General features: G+C 34.9%; 2 protein-coding genes across 7 annotated transcripts; one reads left to right on the top strand and one right to left on the bottom strand.

Annotated features, from left to right (window-relative positions):
* The first annotated feature begins 942 nt into the window (after positions 1 to 942).
* LOC107645782 (pentatricopeptide repeat-containing protein At3g24000, mitochondrial) lies at positions 943 to 7694 on the top strand. Of its 6 annotated transcripts, none has more exons than XM_088489721.1 (5): positions 943 to 1415; positions 4342 to 6293; positions 6695 to 6815; positions 6899 to 7005; positions 7106 to 7694. In XM_088489721.1, the coding sequence occupies exons 1-2, from the start codon at positions 1358 to 1360 to the stop codon at positions 6267 to 6269; spliced, it is 1986 nt and encodes a 661-aa protein (XP_088345847.1). In that variant the 5' UTR covers positions 943 to 1357; the 3' UTR covers positions 6270 to 6293; positions 6695 to 6815; positions 6899 to 7005; positions 7106 to 7694. The 6 variants fall into 6 exon arrangements, with proteins under 6 accessions (XP_088345847.1, XP_088345846.1, XP_088345845.1 ...); XM_088489720.1 differs by having other exon boundaries at positions 944 to 1415; positions 6683 to 6815; XM_088489719.1 differs by having other exon boundaries at positions 944 to 1415; positions 6679 to 6815.
* A 282-nt stretch (positions 7695 to 7976) lies between these two features.
* On the bottom strand, positions 7977 to 12377 carry LOC107645783 (uncharacterized protein At5g08430-like). The gene is made up of 9 exons (XM_016349894.3): positions 12163 to 12377; positions 11940 to 12010; positions 11395 to 11582; positions 9998 to 10850; positions 9755 to 9858; positions 9566 to 9625; positions 9299 to 9349; positions 8508 to 8578; positions 7977 to 8351 (listed from the first exon to the last, which is right to left on the bottom strand). Exons 1-9 carry the CDS (start codon positions 12276 to 12278, stop codon positions 8237 to 8239), a joined length of 1629 nt encoding a protein of 542 aa, XP_016205380.1. The 5' UTR covers positions 12279 to 12377; the 3' UTR covers positions 7977 to 8236.
* Between the last annotated feature and the right edge of the window lie 1352 nt (positions 12378 to 13729).

The following is a 13729-nucleotide window of genomic DNA, read 5'->3' as shown; positions in this document are numbered from 1 at the left end:
TCAATTATGTGGTTGGTCGAGGATCGGGTAGGGATTTCTGGATGATAAAGGTGCGATATGTCCCACTTTAAATTGTTCAGGGGCCGGAAAGGGTATTTACCCTTGTATATGATGACCGAGCCACCGAGTCGAGTTCGGGCTATCCGAGATATGATCCGGACCCGACCCGAAATAATGACTGAGTCTACTCTTAAGATTCTTACTCAGTCCTAGACCCGGTGAAATCACACCAAATTAGTCCCTAAAAAGTTTGAGACCGTACCGAATCTTCGAGTCGAGCCGGACTATAAACACCCCAATGTGGTAGTTGTCACTGGTGAGATATGTATTAATTCCTGTCTAGAGGATTTATGCCAAGGCATTTAGTAGGATAATAAATTTATGCTGTAGTATATAATCTATGGTGAGACAAATTAACTATTGTCCTTTTTTGTGGCTAAAAAATTTAGATATTAAACTAAAAGTAGGAGGAGTGTTATATTTTAACGTGATAATTTTTGGTATTTTTTAAAATTATGAGAAGTATACAAATTAGATTCTCTAATTTGTGTTTAAAAAATTTAAAAAATTTGAGGTACACAAATTGGACCCATCGATTTGTGTTTAAAAAAAGTAAAAAAATTTAGAGTATACAAATCAGACGATCCGATTTGTGTACTCCAAATTTTTTTAATTTTTTAAATACAAATCGGACGGTTCGAATACAAAAATGGGACCGTCCAATTTGTACTCCATAAATTAAATCATTCCATATTTTAAAAAAATATCACTGTATACAATTTAAAAAAACACCATTATTAACTTAATATTAAAAATAAAAATGTGCCCTTTTGTTAGACATGCAAACGGCCGGATCGCCTCGATAACCCAACCCGGGATCGAAGCTTTTTTGAACATTTTGGCCCAGCTCTGAAACTGACCCAAGAGAAAAACCCCCGGAAGAACAATTCAATCGGGTCTGGCTCTGAAACATGTCCACATCTCACCACACACACAGTCTTCTCTCTGGCGCGCTCTCCCTCTCAATGCTAGGGCACGCATAAGAACCAGTGCCACCGTTCAGACACGCACCGGCCACCGTCACCGGCCTCACGCTGTTCTTCCTGGCAACCGGCGCTACTCTGCTTTTGCTCGACTGCTTCTCGGAACCGGCTACTCTGCTTCTGCGCTGCACAGCTTCTCCGCGCCGCCCTTCTCGCCGGCGAACCTCTGTCACGGCGCCACCAACAGCGGCCGCGGAGTGTGAAGGTTACTGCTTTGTTCTTGCTCCTCTTCTTCTCGGCGCTGCTCCTCTTCTTATCCTGCTTCTCTTCTTCTCGATGCTGCTCATCTTCTTCTCGGAGCTGGTGCTCTTCTCATGAGGAAGGTCAGAAGCCCCTGCGCAGCCGCTCCTCTTCTTCTCGGCACTGGTTCTGGTAATGCTTCTGAAAACTTTTGTTTTTCTAAAATAGGATCAAGGTTAAGCTTTGGTATTACAATTTATAATGCTGGATTTGTTCTGAATTTGTTATTATAATTTATAAGGTTGATTTGTTGTTCTGAACTTCTGATTATTGTTGATTTGTTTTGATTATTGTTGATTGGTTCTCTTTGTTTGGTTGTGATCTGTTTTGATTTTAGTTACGTATAATGTTGATTTGTTCTTCATGTTTGGGTCTGATTTTTCTGAATTTAATTAAAATATGTTCTAGTTATTGTTGTTTTGTTCTCCTTGTTTGGTTCTAATTTATTCTGATTTTAATTAAAACATGTTCTGATTATTGTTGATTTGTTCTCCTTGTTTGGTTCTGATTTGTTCTGATTTTAGTTAAATATGTTGTTGCTTTGTTCTCCTTATTTGGTTCTGATTCGTGGCCTGGTTTTTACCCGGTATAATTGTGACTCGAAAGTGTTTAGGTTTTATCAGGTCTAGGGCCGTATTAGGGTCTAAAAAATACGTCCAAGATATATTTAGGGCCGAGTCTGGGTTGGAACAAATCCGGTTTCACCCGGTCCATTACACCCCTAGTGTATGGATGAGTGCAGTGGTTCAACTGTCATAACATAAATTCTGTTGCCACTGTTAAACTAGGCAAACAATTGATGACGTTGCCCTTGCATAAGGCAAACGTATGAGATATGTTACTTGTACAATGGACTCAAATCAACACACATTTTCTATGATCCTGTCTATTAAATAAAATATAAAGGTAGTTGCTATGGTGCTTAAAAGTGTTTGCCTAATTTATCAAAAATGATTAAAAATCAATATTTCATTTTAAAAGTATAAAAATAAATAATAATTAAATATTTAAAATTTGCCATAAAAAGTAAGTTAGGCGCCAAGTTATAGGCACCATAGAATTCACCAAATATAAAACTCATTCCATATGAATTTTACACCTCATCTAATAATAAATGAGAATCTATTTACTCAATATACAGAATAAAACAACAACAATAACAAAGTTTTATCCCACCATTGGCTAGATATGTAGAATAAAACGAATACACCAAATATTTTTCTAAAAAAAATTGTTATTTGTGGGCCTAAACAATGTAAGATGCATTTTTATTTTCTGTTTTCATTTTTAGTGTTTTTTATTTTTAAAATTTTGTGAAAGAAGAAAAAAAAATAGTAAAAACAATAAAATTTTGTTTTCTCTTTTCACCTCTTATATTTTCTTTTTTTTTTTAATATAAAATTCTGAAACAGAAAATATTGATAATAAAAATAAAAAGTAAAGCGAAAACCAAACCTCCGAATTGTACTGACTTGAGGATTAGTGAAATTTTTTACTCTAAGGGAGCCAAAGTGCATCCTTATCTATATAATTAACCAAACATTAGATGTTATCTTATGAATGAGTACATAAGAGTAAATAACAAGTGTCGGGGAAGTAAAGAATTACCCAGCTCGATCATCTTGAGCAGTTCATTTCATGTCATCCCTGGCATGATATCATCTGTCATCATCAGATTAACCTTTCCACTCTGCCACCATAACCAATCAAACTATGCAAAGGATCCAACCTACAATTCTAACTGACTAGCATTTCAAAAGAGAATGAGTTAAAGAATCTAAATGCAGAACTTTAAGCCATGGGAGCTCTTATCACAGTCTAAGCTAAATACTTAACCGCTCTAATTCCATTCGCCACTACCATCACTGATAAATATCAAAATTAATTCGCTTTACAATCTCGTATTCAGCCTCAAATAAATAGAGATCTTCTCATTCTTTGGATCTGTAAAGTCATTTGCAACAAATACATGGACAAAATTCTGAATCTCAACCTAACTACATGTAGGCTCCTTCTTCAACCCACTGTCTTTCATTATCTTTCTAACTTTTGCAACATCCTTCCACCTACCTGCTGAGGCATATATATTGGCAAGCAATATACGTGTCCCTGAATAAGAAGGTTCAAGCTCAAATATTTGTTCAGCAGCATAGGCACCTATCTCCATGTTCTTATACATCCTAGAAGCACTAAGCAAAGCTCCCCCATATAGCTGCAGTGGGTTTGATTGGCATTTCTTCAATGAAACTTTTAGCTTGATAAAGGTCAGCTCGACCAAAAAGATCAACAATTGTCACATAATGTGAGATTTTCGGTTCAATATTGTACTTTTTCATTAATCCAAAATAATTTTTACCCTCATCCAAAAGCCCAGCACGGCTACAAGCAGTAAGAACACTCAAGAATGTGATGTCATTGGGTTCAATCCCAATCCTCAACATTTCTTCGAACTGTTGCACAGTTTCTTTTCCAAACCCATGCTGGGCATACCCTATAAGCATCGAATTGAAAGAAACCACATCAATCTTGAGCAATCGATTGAAAACCTTTCTTGCATCTTGAATGCTGCCAGACTTTGCATAGATGTGAAGAAGAGTGTTCCCCAGGCTGAGCGAGCAGCAGCTTGATGCCACGAATGAGGGAGGTTCTGACCACCTACTCAACGGTGTTGCTGCGAAGGAATTGGTAGGCGCACAGCGAATCCGTCTCCGACGCACTTTTTCTCAAACTCATCTCTGCTAATTTGAGTCCCAAACAACAGTAGGGTTTGAATTCAATTCATTTTTTGTGGAACCCAAACAACAGTACGAGGTGATGATCCAATGTAACAATCCTTTTATGCTTTCCTCTTCAATTAGTCACTTCAAATCACTGCTCATATGCCCCTGTAAGCTCAACAATTTAACTCCTCTTTTTTGTATGCATTCTTTTTCTCTTTCTCTTTCTTTTCAGCCCAATGTCGCCATAACAACAGAATAACTGTTATGTTGGTTATGGATAATTAATCAATACAGTACTCTAAGCTTATTGGGTCTTCCACTTTGCTCCGTGATTGCAGTTAAACTCATAGAATGGCGTTTGAATACCATTCGAACCCTTTGGCAATCTTCATCAGCAGCAACTACTTTTTCCGATTCACATTGTGACAGATTGGACGATTTGTGTGTCATTGATGACAGGGACCTTCTTCTTCCAAGTCGGAATTCCAAAACTGGTCTCCATGTTCTGGATCTTATTGGCAGCGGCTCGCTTGAGCCGAACCGATCCATGTACAATGCAATGCTAAAGAGATGCACCCAGTTCGGGAAGCTTAGAGAAGGAAGATTGGTGCATTCACACATCCTTAATTCTAAGCTCAGGGATGACCTTGTTATTCGAAATTCTATTCTTTTCATGTATGCAAGGTGTGGCAGTTTGGAAGAGGCTCGCCGAGTGTTCGACGAAATGCCGTCCAAAGACATGGTTACTTGGACGTCCATGATTACTGGGTATTCCCAGAATGAATGCGCCCAACATGCACTTGCTTTGTTTCCTCAGATGCTACGATTTGGGTCCAGACCGAATGAATTCACGTTATCCAGCTTGGTGAAATCTTGTGGATTTATATCCAGCTATAAGGATGGGCAGCAAATTCATGCATGTTGTCTGAAGTATGGATTCCACTCAAATGTTTTTGTGGGCAGTTCGATTGTAGACATGTATGCTAGGTGTGGATACTTGAGCGAAGCACGATTGGCATTTGACAAGCTGGAAAATAAGAATGAGGTTTCATGGAATGCTTTGATAACTGGATATGCTAGGAAGGGTGAATTAGAGGATGCGTTGGCTCTGTTTATTAGGATGCAGAGGGAAGGTTATAAACCAACAGAATTTACTTATTCATCCCTTATATGTGCTTCTTCGAGTATAGGATCTTTGGAGCAAGGTAAATGGCTTCATGCACTTACAATAAAATGGGGCAAAAAATTAACTGGTTACGTGGGCAACACTCTTCTTCACATGTATGCAAAGTCAGGTAGCATTCAGGATGCAAGAAAGGTTTTCAATCGATTGCTCAAGATTGATGTGGTTTCTTTCAATTCGATGCTTATAGGGTATGCCCAGCACGGGTTTGGAAAAGAAGCTGTGCAACAGTTCGAAGAAATGTTGAGGATTGGGATTGAACCCAATGACATCACATTCCTAAGTGTTCTTACTGCTTGTAGCCGTGCTGGGCTTTTGGATGAGGGTAAAAATTATTTTGGATTAATGAAAAAGTACAATATTGAACCGAAAATCTCACATTATGTGACGATTGTTGATCTTTTTGGTCGAGCTGGCCTTCTTTATCAAGCTAAAAGTTTCATTGAAGAAATGCCAATCGAACCCACTGCAGCTATATGGGGAGCTTTGCTTGGTGCTTCTAGGATGTATAAGAACATGGAGATAGGTGTTTATGCTGCTGAACAAATATTTGAGATTGAACCTTCTTATTCAGGGACACATATATTGCTTGCCAATATGTATGCCTCTGCGGGTAGGTGGAAGGATGTTGCAAAAGTTAGAAAGATAATGAAAGACAGTGGCTTGAAGAAGGAGCCTGCATGTAGTTGGGTTGAGATTCAGAATTCTGTCCATGTATTTGTTGCAAATGACTTTGCAAATCCACAAAATGAGAAGGTCCTTAAAATGTGGGAGAAGCTAAATCATGAAATTAAGGCAATTGGCTATGTTCCAGACACTAGTCATGTGCTTCTTTGTGTAGATCAACAAGAGAAGGAAGTAAGTATACAATATCACAGTGAGAAGTTGGCTCTCGCATTTGCACTTCTAAATACTTCTCCTGGATCCACCATACGTATCATGAAGAATATCAGGGTTTGTGGTGATTGCCACTCAGCAATAAAATATGTGTCATCATTGGTGAACAGGGAAATCATAGTGAGAGACACTAATCGCTTCCACCACTTTCGTGATGGCTCCTGTTCATGTGGAGACTACTGGTAGTACCAATTATTATCAACAAATCAGGTAGAGTTTTGGAGGGTTACTGGTTGTTGTTCTCTAGTATCTCTGAATATTGTCACTCAACTACTCTGCTTGTGGTTTAGTTGATTTTGTAACATTTTTTTTTTTAATTATACAATCTGGTTATAGTAAATATAATTGATGATCATGAGTAAGATACTTTCAAACTTGGTTAAAACAAAAATTTGTTGGCTTGTGAGATAAACCTAGCTATTTATTTGAGGCTGAATACGATATTGTAAAGTGAATTCATTTTGATATTTATCAGTGATGGAAGTGGAGAATGGAATTAGAGCGGTTGAGTATTTGGCTTAGACTGTGATAAGAGCTCCCCTGGCTTAAAGTTCTGCGTTTAGATTTTTTAACTCATTCTCTTTTGAAATGCTAGTCAGTTGGAATTATAGGTTGGATCCTTTGCATAGTTTGATTGGTTATGGTGGCAGAGTGGGAAGGTTAATCTGATGATGACAGATGATACCATGCCAGGGATGACATGAAATGAACTGTTCAAGATGATCGAGCTGGGTAATTCTTTACTTCCCCGACACGTTATTTACTCTTATGTATTCATTCATAAGATAACATCTAATGTTTGGTTAATTATATAGATAAGGATGCACTTTGGCTCCCTTTGTGTTAATTTCACCAGCAAGGATTCTAGGGGCGATCATATTAATCAGGAAGGGGAAAAAAAAGTCTTTACCTGAACTGATAGGTGGGTTCTCTCAAGTCACTGTTTTTCTGTGCTTTCTCATAGCCAGTATCAATTTCTAGACACCCTTTTAATACTTAAATTTTTGTGGTTTTATAAGCAGGTTCTTGGAGGGAGGGAGCAGAGGCGTTTCTGACACTTCCAATTGAAGCCAGTGCAGGTGTAAAGTGTAAGATGCACAAGGGCGTGTTTGCGAGTTTGAGATCTGAGTGGGAAGGGAAGGGAATGGATTGATGAGTAAAGTGAAGTATCTTTTACTTCTCAAATCAAACCTTCCATTTTCCTTCTGTTCCCTCCAAGACCTCAACTCCAACACGCCCAAATAGTTTCATCACGAGAGATGAAAGTGATGGAAAATCTTGGGATCAGATATGTGTTAGTCCACCCTTTCAACTATCATCATCAGGATTTTCACCATTACCTTGTCCTTCAAGAAGTCTACATTGTGATTGAGAGAGTAGTGTCCTAATTGTGCTCTTTTTTTTTGCCACACCAGTGTTCATGTCAAATTATATGGTATATATTCCGTATCAAAAATGCTGTGTACACAAAAAATTAGTCACTATGTTTTGTCATTTGTGTATAGAGAACAATAACATAGTTGACTATGTATTTGTTCTACCCTCTATCTATTGTTGACAGTATGAACTCGGATCCAAAAGGGTAATTAGTCCATCATTAATGTTGTGACCACTATTGTTATTGCAAGTTTGCAACCACATGAAGACCTCCTTTCTCTATCTGGTTATAAAAATTAGTTCTTTTGGTCCTTGGAATTAGACGATACCAACTTAACCATGCGTGGATAATGTTGGCAGACAAAAATCATGAATACGAGAGCACCAATTATGTATAAAACTACAATCATGTTAAATGTACTTAAAAAATCAGCTGCTAATATCAATTATTTATATAAAATATATGTTAAAATATAAAATTCATATTGAAAAAAATTAAATATATTTAAACACATATGGCAACTGAATTAGTGGCTGATTTTTATTCTGCACATGACATTTTTGATAATGCTATTATACACGTCATTACACAGCCTTAATTCCAAGTGTCACAAAATTGACCAAACATAAACTAGCTAGAATAATTATTTATTAATTTATTATTATTAAAAAGGCTATAACCTATTGGAGCAACATTAAGAAATTAACTTGTTTCCAAAAGCATGGACCTTCATTCTAAACCATAAAACCACAAGTTACATGTGTTAGTTCTCTTATCATTTGTGTGGCTCTGTAGGAAACTCTGGGAGAACTGATGGAACTCGCTTTAACAACTCTTCTTGCTTCCATGGTTGTTGAAGTTTTTCCCTTTCATCAAGTAAGGCAAATTTTGTACAGCACAAAAAATAATGGTTAAGGAGAAATTATGATTCTTATACTGAAGCAACAGAAACTGATACAAGGTATATTCTAACGTGTATGACTATGAGCTATTAAGATTTCATGTATTTATTTTTAATAAAAATATAATAATGGGAACAAGGATATTCTCTTTGTCTTCCGCTTAGGTTTGCACGGTCAATCTGATTTTGCAAATAGGTTAGTCGAGTCGCGATCCACTAGCAAGAACATAAAGTGAAGAAGGGTCAGAAAAATAAGAAAGACATTTACAAGCTGTGATAAATGAAACAAACACCAAAACCAAAATAACCATACGTTACAAGATTTTGGTAAGCAAAGCCAATGTTCAACAGAAATAAAGTAATCTATCGAATTCTCTTAATTAGGAATTGTTTAGAATTAGAAGCAATGTTGGGTGGTCCTGCCTTCATTGTTTTTTATATTTTGGCTAATTTACTGTTTATATCAGAACTAAGATGGTGCTTTTATTGATTGTTACTCCCTAGTCCCTACACAGATAATTTGACATTTAATACTGTATAACACACTACCTCGACTAAGGATAGTAGAGAAAGTAAGCAAGAGTCAATGACATGCATAAAATGTCAAAAAACAAATCATTCAAGGCTACTTCAAAATGGAGCTCAGTTTTCACACATAACATATCAACTCTGTCAGTCTGTGATCACAGACTCACCTAATAAAACGTTTTGGGCTCATAAGTCAGGCAGAAGGGAAAAGGAATGTGCTCATATGATTATGATTACGATTATTAACAAAGGATCGACTAATGTAATTCGTGCAATGAAGTCTTATAGATATTTCAAACATTTGAACCTGTACTTAGAAAAGGGTAGATATAACACTTTTCTTTTTGTATTTGCGGGGTGAATAGGTAGATGTTAACTTATAGCTTTCAAGAGTCAAAAGAAGCATACATGCTTTGTTATATCCTCATGAAGACTTTTTGCCTTTTCTTGAAGCTCCACCTGTAAAAAACCAGAGGTAAAAGAATTACTTAAATTTCCTATGATTTTTAAGCTTGTATCAGGTAATTACACTAACTTTAGAGCTACAATTTGACAATTTTAACAGTCAAATTGATATATTAAACAAGTAGAATATGAGTTCTTATTACATTAACACAATTCCTATTTGGGATAGTATTCCTCCAAAAGATAACTTCGAATGTCAAAACAACTTACAACAGTTAGTTTCTGCAGCATTTTGGCTTTCACTTTTAGCCGCAAATCCTCACATTCTTGCTGTAAACAATAGAAAACACAAGGTAATAACTATTACACAGCAATAAACGCTTAGAAGCACAACGTACTGCATACAAAATGTTCATAAATTATTCAAACAAAATAACATGCTCAATGCAGCTGATTGACCTCTGTGAAGTCATTATCAGAAAGCTCGGAGATAGGGATGGCTTTAGACATGAAGGAAACTAGCAAAAGAATTCTCCTATAAGCATCATCCTCCAATACAACACCTATAAGTTAAACAGGGGACGTAAGCAAAAAGTTAGGAAACATATGCCAACAATGTGAAACACAAAGCAACTTAACAAAACTAGCAAATAAAAGGGAGAAGTGTAAAATATAGATTATCAAACATGTCTAATTTGATACCTGTAACTCTCACAAGCTGGTAAGACCTTGTCTGCTTACAATCACTGGAATCCATTTTAACTCTAACGAAGGCTCCAACAACCTTATCCATAACATTTTCAAGTTGTTTAGATAACTCTAGCACCAAGCTTTGTCTTAAGTAAATAAGTCTTATATTACTGGAACTTATGGATGCAAAACGACTAGGCTTGATAGACAAATTCTTCTTTTCCAATAGAAGTTTCCCTTTCGAGCTTGACAATCTCCTTTTCCTACATGAAGTCTGATCACTGAGACCCTTGTTGTCAGGAGGAGTGCTTATGCTTTCATAATTGTTTTCTTCACCATCTCTATCATCCGACTTTTCAGCAAAGTGAAGCTCCAATAGAGGATATATTTGATTTTTTGACATAACCTTTTTTCTGAATATAGAAAACAGCATTTCATCAAGGAGGAACTTCCTCTTATCTTGCGAGAGATAGAGATTGTTCTTCTCAATGTATTCACACACGAGAGTCCGTATACCCCACTGTGACAATGGTTCAGTACTAAATTTTCCAATGGACGCAAGGAAGCTAAGGAGAGGTTTCGATCCCCATCCCATAAACTCCAGTGAACTGGACTGCTTCCTTTTGGTTGAGTTGTGTTTATACATAAAAACTTCATCGCCGTCCGATGACATGGAGTCATTCTGACTTTCTTTATCTAAATCAATGACTTTGCTTTGATCTGGAGATTTTTTAACCTTTTTGTTGTAGTTGGTTTGTGCAGCAGAGATATCATCACTAGTTAATCCTTCGTTTAGCTTAATAATTTCCCAGTATTCCTTGAATAGACCCTCATATGTATCTCTTCCATCCACTCTTATCTTGTTCTGCAAGGAACAAACAAATTTTATTAGAAACTGCCAACTATAGATATCATCTCAACTTAAATTATAATATGACTCCAATTTACCAATCTGATCATTATCATTTAGCTGTTTCATCTTTCATCCAAAAGAACAAAAATGAAGGTAACAATTTTGGCTCAATAGTCTAGACTCACATATGTCGCAAAGACCTGACCAGCCATTTATTTTATCTCAACTACAAATGTTAAACAGCCTTACTTCTCACACTCTCATATGTTAATATTGCGCATTATCTTGTACACTCAGAAACTGAAACATCCACAAATTAGAGAAAAGATATAGCAATAGTTTCACCAAAATTTTCTGTCTTTGTTAGTTATATAGTAATTGATGTAAGTCACATAGTAATTGAAAACTAGTATATATCCTTTGCCATAATGCTTCCTAATATTTTGAAGTTAGTGCAGAAAGGGTGTAGCAGCTAAATTAAATGCAATTATGGATTCGACGTAATCAAGAATTAATTTGGTAAAAAATAAATGGCATTCGATATTATCACACCTACCCCCTGAGAGTCCCGCTCCAAATTTTGTTCGATAATTTTGACTAGCGGCGCGCAGTCGCAGCATAATCCTTTATCACCCTTGACAGTGATAAATTCTGAGGAAGCCAAGCACTCTTTGCACAAAGCATTTGGACAACCAAGGCAATAAAACTTTGCGGAGTCCTTGCATTCGTAGCAATAATGCCAAGCTGAAAATATAACATACAAATGCAGCATGTCAGTTATGGCAACCTAATCATGTAGTCAATGAAAGAGCTTAATCTCATGGTAATTGGACACGCAAAAACCTAATGATTTAGTTAGGGTTTGCTGTACTCAATTACGAAAGAAGCAACCATAAAGAATAAAATTCAATGTATTTACTATCATGCATCAAACTTGATGGAACCATTAATGGAAGGCCATCTAGTTTGCAAATCAAATTTTCCCATTTAAAAGAAGACTAATCAGTATTCAGTAATCACAATCACATTTGGCTACCCAGCAAGAACTCTACTACATTATCAAGAACTCTAATACATTATCAAGAAACTCAAATGGCTTACCACAAATCCAAGATTTGTCCTTCACAGGAGTAACAGGAACACAGTTGGAGTGATAAACCTTCACACAGTTCCTGAAAGCAAAAGAATCAGAGTCAACCCATACCATACTATACCATAACTGGTGAAGCTTATTACAATTGAAGAATTAAAAAAGATTTAAAAAAAAAACTAAAGCAACTGAATCGTTTTAACTCCCTCCAAAAAAAAAAAAGAAGGAACAAACCTGCGATCGCATACAATGACTTCTCCACCATCCTTGCATTCAAAGCACCAATCTTCGGGTTCTTTTGGTGGGCAGAGTTTTCTCTTCTTACCTCCACTTGTGCTGTTATTTGGCATTCTCTCAAACTCTGAACTGTCATTCACTTTCTGCAGCTTGGACCTCTGCAGACTATGAGCCTATAAATACTAATCAGGATTTTGTCTTTTTATGTTTCCTTGCGTCAGTCCCCAATAGAAACAAAAGGAGTAATTATTCCTCTGTAGTTTGTATAGTTTTATCAAATTTATAATTGAGTTGTTATATTTTTTTTCACTTGAACTTTTATATTATTTTTAATCTTTTAGTTAAATATTTGACAACACAAAAATATTAGAGTTAATATTTTTTTTTAAATTGAAGATACCCACAATTAAAAATATAATTAGATCTTTAACTAAATATATTTTAAAAAAAATATTCGATTAATTTTATTATTTTTATATGAAAATAACTTAATTATAAAAGTTAAAAATAGTATAGAAATTCAATTAAATATATATATAAACCTAAATACAAATATACAGAATTGGTAGAAATTAACAAAATAATTAAACATAAAATAAATAAATAAAAAATAAGAGTTAATAACAAATTTGTTCTTAAACTATATCTATTTTAAAATTATAAAATTAAGATAATTCCTTCACAGTTCACACAGATTCTACACATAAAGGGCTTATTTGGGTAAGCTTTTAAGAAAAGATATTTTTTCGAGTTATCTTTTTTAAAAGATCTTATAGAGAAGTAAAAGTAATTTTATGTTTGGATATCTCATATAAAAAGGTCTTTTTATCAATCAATTATGTTTGGATATAATAATATAAAAGTACTTTTTTGTTTATTTATTACATGAAAAATATTTTTTTTAAGGAAAAAAGATCTTTTAAAAAAAGATGTAAATTACAGCTTTTTAAAAAAGATCTTTTTTTTATTTTACTAGTGCTTTTATTTTTACTACTAGAAATTTGCCAAACACATTAAAAAATAAAAAAAGATCTTTTATCATTGAAAAAAGATTTTTTTTTAACAAAATAATGACGCCCAAACATGCACAAAGAAGATGATGCATCAAATGTAACTTAAATACTAATTTGAAGGTAAATATAAACCTGATGTTAAATAAGCTAACAAATCTAAAAATCCATAATAATAAAATGACGATGTTTTATCCATTTTTGTGGGAAAAAAAAATAGTAATGATTTAAATCAAAGATTTTCATTTAGATTCTCTTTTAAGTTGTATTTGACTATTTGTCATTCTCTTAAGTTATGTCCAGATTAATTTAAATCAAGTCACCAAAAAAAAAAAGATTAATTTAAATCAGATATCTTTACTTAAATTTCTCCAGTTCTTGTTTTTCAAATTTGTTCCAAATATTTGAATTTTAAACTTCACATATATTCTCCATATTATCTTTATCTTGGATCCAAATATTGTGTTTTATTTTATTTAGGTGAAAAATCCAAATCTTTTACTGCTTAAAATCAATTTCAAAAAGCTCACCCAAAAAAAAAAAAATTTCAAAAC

Source organism: Arachis ipaensis, chromosome B6 (assembly GCF_059453495.1).
Source record: "Arachis ipaensis isolate K30076 ecotype BB chromosome B6, ASM5945349v1, whole genome shotgun sequence".
Classification (NCBI taxonomy): Eukaryota; Viridiplantae; Streptophyta; class Magnoliopsida; order Fabales; family Fabaceae; genus Arachis; species Arachis ipaensis.
The sequence above is the reverse complement of the archived record's forward strand: the minus strand, read 5'-3'. Positions and strand labels throughout refer to the sequence as shown.